At 65.9% G+C, this 7,113-nt stretch overlaps 1 protein-coding gene across 1 annotated transcript in view; it reads left to right on the top strand.

Annotated features, from left to right (window-relative positions):
* Positions 1-3,207: 3,207 nt before the first annotated feature.
* Positions 3,208-7,113, top strand: part of LOC106899230 (probable ATP-dependent RNA helicase DDX56) — a 5,022-nt gene continuing 1,116 nt past the window's right edge. The window contains exons 1-2 of the mRNA XM_014960971.1: positions 3,208-3,470; positions 6,971-7,093. Of these exons, the coding sequence (XP_014816457.1) occupies positions 3,262-3,470; positions 6,971-7,093 (332 nt within the window). The 5' untranslated portion in view covers positions 3,208-3,261. The remainder of the gene's footprint in view (positions 3,471-6,970; positions 7,094-7,113) is intronic.

Raw genomic sequence — 7,113 nt, 5'->3', positions numbered from 1 at the left:
TTGGGGACAAGGGGTGTCTGAGGGGACAAGGGGTGCCCAAACGGACGTGGGGTTCCCTGTGGGGACAAGGGGGGGTTAAGGGGTGCCCCTTCGTGGCCACGCTGGCCCGTGGCTACCGCCTCAAGCTCTTCCTCGACCAGTTCGGCATCCCCGCCTGCGCCCTCAGCGCCCAGCTCCCCGCACGCTCCCGGTAACAGCCCCCCCCAAAGCTGGGAGAAATGGGGGGGCACTGGGGGACAAGGGGGGGTTAAGGGGTGCCCTAAGGGATATGGGGTGCCCCAGAGTGTCCCAAGTGAGCTGAGGGACATGGGGTGCTCCTTAGGGACAAGGGGTGCCCAGGGGGCAAGGGGTGCCCCAGGGTGCCCCAGGTGAGGTGAGGGACAAGGGGTGCCCCGAGAGGACAAGGAGGGTTTAAGGGGTGCCCTTAGGGACATGGGGTGCCCCTTGGGGACAAGGGGTGCCTGGGGGTGCCCAAAGTGAACTGAGGGACATGGAGTGCCCCTAAGGGACAAGGGGTGCCCCAGAGTGTCCCAAGTGAGCTGAGGGACAAGGGGTGCCCCTTAGGGCCATGGGGGGGTTAAGGGGTGCCCAAAGAGACAAGGGGTGCCCCTTGGGCATCAGGGGGTTTAAGGGGTGCCTAAAGGGACATGGGGTGCACCTTAGGGACAAGGGGTGCCCCAGAGTGTCCCAAGTGAGCTGAGGGACATGGGGTGCCCCTTGGGGACAAGGGGTGCCCCCTGGGGACAAGGGGGGGGGATAAGGGGTGCCCTAAGGGATATGGGGTGCCCCTTAGGGACAAGGGGTGCCCCAGGGTGCCCTAAGTGAGCTGAGGGACATGGGGTGCCCCTTAGGGACATGGGGGGGATAAGGGGTGCCCAAAGGGACATGGGGTGCTCCTTGGGGACAAGGGGGGTAAAAGGGGTGCCCTAAGGGACATGGGGTGCCCGAAGAGACAAGGGGTGCCCCTTAGGGACAAGGGATGCCCCAGGGTGCCCCAGGTGAGCTGAGGGACAAGGGGTGCCCCTTGGGGACAAGGGGTGTCTGAGGGGACAAGGGGTGCCCAAACGGACGTGGGGTTCCCTGTGGGGACAAGGGGGGGTTAAGGGGTGCCCCTTCGTGGCCACGCTGGCCCGTGGCTACCGCCTCAAGCTCTTCCTCGACCAGTTCGGCATCCCCGCCTGCGCCCTCAGCGCCCAGCTCCCCGCACGCTCCCGGTAACAGCCCCCCCCAAAGCTGGGAGAAATGGGGGGGCACTGGGGGACAAGGGGGGGTTAAGGGGTGCCCTAAGGGATATGGGGTGCCCCAGAGTGTCCCAAGTGAGCTGAGGGACATGGGGTGCTCCTTAGGGACAAGGGGTGCCCAGGGGGCAAGGGGTGCCCCAGGGTGCCCCAGGTGAGGTGAGGGACAAGGGGTGCCCCGAGAGGACAAGGAGGGTTTAAGGGGTGCCCTTAGGGACATGGGGTGCCCCTTGGGGACAAGGGGTGCCTGGGGGTGCCCAAAGTGAACTGAGGGACATGGAGTGCCCCTAAGGGACAAGGGGTGCCCCAGAGTGTCCCAAGTGAGCTGAGGGACAAGGGGTGCCCCTTAGGGCCATGGGGGGGTTAAGGGGTGCCCAAAGAGACAAGGGGTGCCCCTTGGGCATCAGGGGGTTTAAGGGGTGCCTAAAGGGACATGGGGTGCACCTTAGGGACAAGGGGTGCCCCAGAGTGTCCCAAGTGAGCTGAGGGACATGGGGTGCCCCTTGGGGACAAGGGGTGCCCCCTGGGGACAAGGGGGGGGGATAAGGGGTGCCCTAAGGGATATGGGGTGCCCCTTAGGGACAAGGGGTGCCCCAGGGTGCCCTAAGTGAGCTGAGGGACATGGGGTGCCCCTTAGGGACATGGGGGGGATAAGGGGTGCCCAAAGGGACATGGGGTGCTCCTTGGGGACAAGGGGGGTAAAAGGGGTGCCCTAAGGGACATGGGGTGCCCGAAGAGACAAGGGGTGCCCCTTAGGGACAAGGGATGCCCCAGGGTGCCCCAGGTGAGCTGAGGGACAAGGGGTGCCCCTTGGGGACAAGGGGTGTCTGAGGGGACAAGGGGTGCCCAAACGGACGTGGGGTTCCCTGTGGGGACAAGGGGGGGTTAAGGGGTGCCCCTTCGTGGCCACGCTGGCCCGTGGCTACCGCCTCAAGCTCTTCCTCGACCAGTTCGGCATCCCCGCCTGCGCCCTCAGCGCCCAGCTCCCCGCACGCTCCCGGTAACAGCCCCCCCAATGGGAGAAATGGGGGGGTCCTGGGGGACAAGGGGGGGATAAGGGGTGCCCTAAGGGATATGGGGTGCCCCAGAGTGTCCCAAGTGAGCTGAGGGACATGGGGTGCTCCTTAGGGACAAGGGGTGCCCAGGGGGCAAGGGGTGCCCCAGGGTGCCCCAGGTGAGGTGAGGGACAAGGGGTGCCCCGAGAGGACAAGGAGGGTTTAAGGGGTGCCCTTAGGGACATGGGGTGCCCCTTGGGGACAAGGGGTGCCTGGGGGTGCCCAAAGTGAACTGAGGGACATGGAGTGCCCCTAAGGGACAAGGGGTGCCCCAGAGTGTCCCAAGTGAGCTGAGGGACATGGGGTGCCCCTTGGGGACAAGGGGTGTCTGAGGGGACCAGGGGTGCCCCTTAGGGACGAGGGGGGATAAGGGGTGCCCTAAGGGATATGGGGTGCCCTAAGGGATATGGGGTGCCCCTTGGGGACAAGGGGGGCATAAGGGGTGCCCTTTAGGGACAAGGGGTGCCTGGGGGTGCCCCAAGTGAGCTGAGGGACACGGGGTGCCCCTTGGGGACAAGGGGGGGTTAAGGGGTGCCCGAAGAGACAAGGGGTGCCCCTTAGGGACAAGGGGGGCATAAGGGATGCCCAAAGGGACATGGGGTGCCCAAAGACACAAGGGGTGCCCCTTAGGGATGAGGTGCCCAGGGGGACAAGGGGTGCCCCAGGGTACCCCAGGTGCGCTGAGGGACAAGGGGTGCCCCCTGGGGACAAGGGGGGGATAAGGGGTGCCCAAAGGGACATGGGGTGCCCCTTGGGGACAAGGGTTTGGGGGGGTCTGAGGGCCATTTTTGGGGGGGTCCAAGGGCCATTTTTTGGGGGGGGCAGAGCGTGCCCAGAACTGGGGGGCCACCAGTTTGAGGGTGTGTGACAACATTGCCCCCCCTCCTCCTTTTCCTCCTCCTCCTCCTCCTCCTCCCTCCCCGTGGTCCCAGGTGACGCTGTGTCCCCCGGAGCCCCAGCTCCCCAGTATGTCCCAGTTGTCCCAGTTCGTGGTGCGGTGCGGGACGGAGGAGGACAAGTTCCTGCTGCTCTACGCCCTGCTCAAGCTGCGGCTGCTGCGGGGCCGGGCCCTGCTCTTCGTGGCCACGCTGGCCCGTGGCTACCGCCTCAAGCTCTTCCTCGACCAGTTCGGCATCCCCGCCTGCGCCCTCAACGCCCAGCTCCCCGCACGCTCCCGGTAACAGCCCCCCCAATGGGAGAAATGGGGGGGCACTGGGGGACAAGGGGGGGATAAGGGGTGCCCTAAGGGACATGGAGTGCTCCACAGGGATAAGGGGTGCCCCTTGGGGACATGGGGGGGTTAAGGGGTGCCCAAAGGGACATGGGGTGACTGAGGGGACAAGGGGGGTTAAGGGGTGCCCTAAGGGACATGGGGTGCCCCTTGGGGACAAGAGGTGCCCCAGGGTGCCCCAGGTGAGCTGAGGGACAAGGGGTGCTCCTTGGGGACAAGAGGGGGGACAAGAGGTGCCCCTTAGGGTTATGGGGTCTCCCTTAGGGACAAGGGGGGGTTAAGGGGTGCTCCCTGGGGACAAGGGGTGCCCCAGAGTGTCCCAAGTGAGCTGAGGGACAGGGAGTGCCCCTTGGGGACAAGGCGGGGTTAAGGGGTGCCCAAAGAGACAAGGGGTGCCCCTTAGGGACAAGGGATGCCCCAGGGTGCCCCAGGTGAGCTGAGGGACAAGGGGTGCCCCTTGGGGACAAGGGGTGTCTGAGGGGACAAGGGGTGCCCAAACGGACGTGGGGTTCCCTGTGGGGACAAGGGGGGGTTAAGGGGTGCCCCTTCGTGGCCACGCTGGCCCGTGGCTACCGCCTCAAGCTCTTCCTCGACCAGTTCGGCATCCCCGCCTGCGCCCTCAGCGCCCAGCTCCCCGCACGCTCCCGGTAACAGCCCCCCCCAAAGCTGGGAGAAATGGGGGGGTCCTGGGGGACAAGGGGGGGATAAGGGGTGCCCTAAGGGATATGGGGTGCCCCAGAGTGTCCCAAGTGAGCTGAGGGACATGGGGTGCTCCTTAGGGACAAGGGGTGCCCAGGGGGCAAGGGGTGCCCCAGGGTGCCCCAGGTGAGGTGAGGGACAAGGGGTGCCCCGAGAGGACAAGGAGGGTTTAAGGGGTGCCCTTAGGGACATGGGGTGCCCCTTGGGGACAAGGGGTGCCTGGGGGTGCCCAAAGTGAACTGAGGGACATGGAGTGCCCCTAAGGGACAAGGGGTGCCCCAGAGTGTCCCAAGTGAGCTGAGGGACAAGGGGTGCCCCTTAGGGCCATGGGGGGGTTAAGGGGTGCCCAAAGAGACAAGGGGTGCCCCTTGGGCATCAGGGGGTTTAAGGGGTGCCTAAAGGGACATGGGGTGCACCTTAGGGACAAGGGGTGCCCCAGAGTGTCCCAAGTGAGCTGAGGGACATGGGGTGCCCCTTGGGGACAAGGGGTGCCCCCTGGGGACAAGGGGGGGGGATAAGGGGTGCCCTAAGGGATATGGGGTGCCCCTTAGGGACAAGGGGTGCCCCAGGGTGCCCTAAGTGAGCTGAGGGACATGGGGTGCCCCTTAGGGACATGGGGGGGATAAGGGGTGCCCAAAGGGACATGGGGTGCTCCTTGGGGACAAGGGGGGTAAAAGGGGTGCCCTAAGGGACATGGGGTGCCCGAAGAGACAAGGGGTGCCCCTTAGGGACAAGGGATGCCCCAGGGTGCCCCAGGTGAGCTGAGGGACAAGGGGTGCCCCTTGGGGACAAGGGGTGTCTGAGGGGACAAGGGGTGCCCAAACGGACGTGGGGTTCCCTGTGGGGACAAGGGGGGGTTAAGGGGTGCCCCTTCGTGGCCACGCTGGCCCGTGGCTACCGCCTCAAGCTCTTCCTCGACCAGTTCGGCATCCCCGCCTGCGCCCTCAGCGCCCAGCTCCCCGCACGCTCCCGGTAACAGCCCCCCCCAAAGCTGGGAGAAATGGGGGGGCACTGGGGGACAAGGGGGGGTTAAGGGGTGCCCTAAGGGATATGGGGTGCCCCAGAGTGTCCCAAGTGAGCTGAGGGACATGGGGTGCTCCTTAGGGACAAGGGGTGCCCAGGGGGCAAGGGGTGCCCCAGGGTGCCCCAGGTGAGGTGAGGGACAAGGGGTGCCCCGAGAGGACAAGGAGGGTTTAAGGGGTGCCCTTAGGGACATGGGGTGCCCCTTGGGGACAAGGGGTGCCTGGGGGTGCCCAAAGTGAACTGAGGGACATGGAGTGCCCCTAAGGGACAAGGGGTGCCCCAGAGTGTCCCAAGTGAGCTGAGGGACAAGGGGTGCCCCTTAGGGCCATGGGGGGGTTAAGGGGTGCCCAAAGAGACAAGGGGTGCCCCTTGGGCATCAGGGGGTTTAAGGGGTGCCTAAAGGGACATGGGGTGCACCTTAGGGACAAGGGGTGCCCCAGAGTGTCCCAAGTGAGCTGAGGGACATGGGGTGCCCCTTGGGGACAAGGCGGGGTTAAGGGGTGCCCAAAGGGACATGGGGTGCCCCTTAGGGACAAGGGGTGCCCCAGAGTGTCCCAAGTGAGCTGAGGGACATGGGGTGCCCCTTGGGGACAAGGGGTGTCTGAGGGGACCAGGGGTGCCCCTTAGGGACGAGTGAGCTGAGGGACATGGGGTGCTCCTTAGGGACAAGGGGTGCCCAGGGGGCAAGGGGTGCCCCAGGGTGCCCCAGGTGAGGTGAGGGACAAGGGGTGCCCCGAGAGGACAAGGAGGGTTTAAGGGGTGCCCTTAGGGACATGGGGTGCCCCTTGGGGACAAGGGGTGCCTGGGGGTGCCCAAAGTGAACTGAGGGACATGGAGTGCCCCTAAGGGACAAGGGGTGCCCCAGAGTGTCCCAAGTGAGCTGAGGGACAGGGAGTGCCCCTTGGGGACAAGGGGTGTCTGAGGGGACCAGGGGTGCCCCTTAGGGACGAGGGGGGATAAGGGGTGCCCTAAGGGATATGGGGTGCCCTAAGGGATATGGGGTGCCCCTTGGGGACAAGGGGGGCATAAGGGGTGCCCTTTAGGGACAAGGGGTGCCTGGGGGTGCCCCAAGTGAGCTGAGGGACACGGGGTGCCCCTTGGGGACAAGGGGGGGTTAAGGGGTGCCCGAAGAGACAAGGGGTGCCCCTTAGGGACAAGGGGGGCATAAGGGATGCCCAAAGGGACATGGGGTGCCCAAAGACACAAGGGGTGCCCCTTAGGGATGAGGTGCCCAGGGGGACAAGGGGTGCCCCAGGGTACCCCAGGTGCGCTGAGGGACAAGGGGTGCCCCCTGGGGACAAGGGGGGGATAAGGGGTGCCCAAAGGGACATGGGGTGCCCCTTGGGGACAAGGGGTGACTGAGGGGACAAGGGGTGCCCCCTGGGGACAAGGGAGGGTTAAGGGGTGCCCTAAGGGACATGGGGTGCCCCTTGGGGACAAGGGGTGACTGAGGGGACAAGGGGTGCCCCCTGGGGACAAGGGAGGGTTAAGGGGTGCCCTAAGGGACATGGGGTGCCCGAGGGGACAAGGGGTCCCCAAGGGTGCCCCGGGTGACATAAGGAGTGCCCGGGGAGATGCCCCACGGGGGACAGTGACACCCTGAGTGTCCCAGGAGGGTTCAGGGTGCCCTTGGCAGAAGGGTGGGGGTACCTGTGAATCTGGGGGGTGTCACACCAAAGGGGGGGTGGGGGGGACAGTGAGGGTGACATGTCCTTGTCCCCCAGGTGCCACGTCATCGCCCAGTTCAACCGGGGCATCTACGACTACATCGTGGCCACCGACGAGGAGGCCCCGGCCCTGCCCGCGGGGCACCCCCCCGGCAAGAGGCGCAGGGGCACGGGCCAGAGGTGAGACCCCCCCCTCCAGG

This window comes from Calidris pugnax, unplaced genomic scaffold, assembly GCF_001431845.1.
Source record: "Calidris pugnax isolate Ruff unplaced genomic scaffold, ASM143184v1 scaffold641, whole genome shotgun sequence".
Classification (NCBI taxonomy): Eukaryota; Metazoa; Chordata; class Aves; order Charadriiformes; family Scolopacidae; genus Calidris; species Calidris pugnax.
Note: the sequence above shows the minus strand (reverse complement) of the source record. Positions and strands in the feature narration are given on the sequence as shown.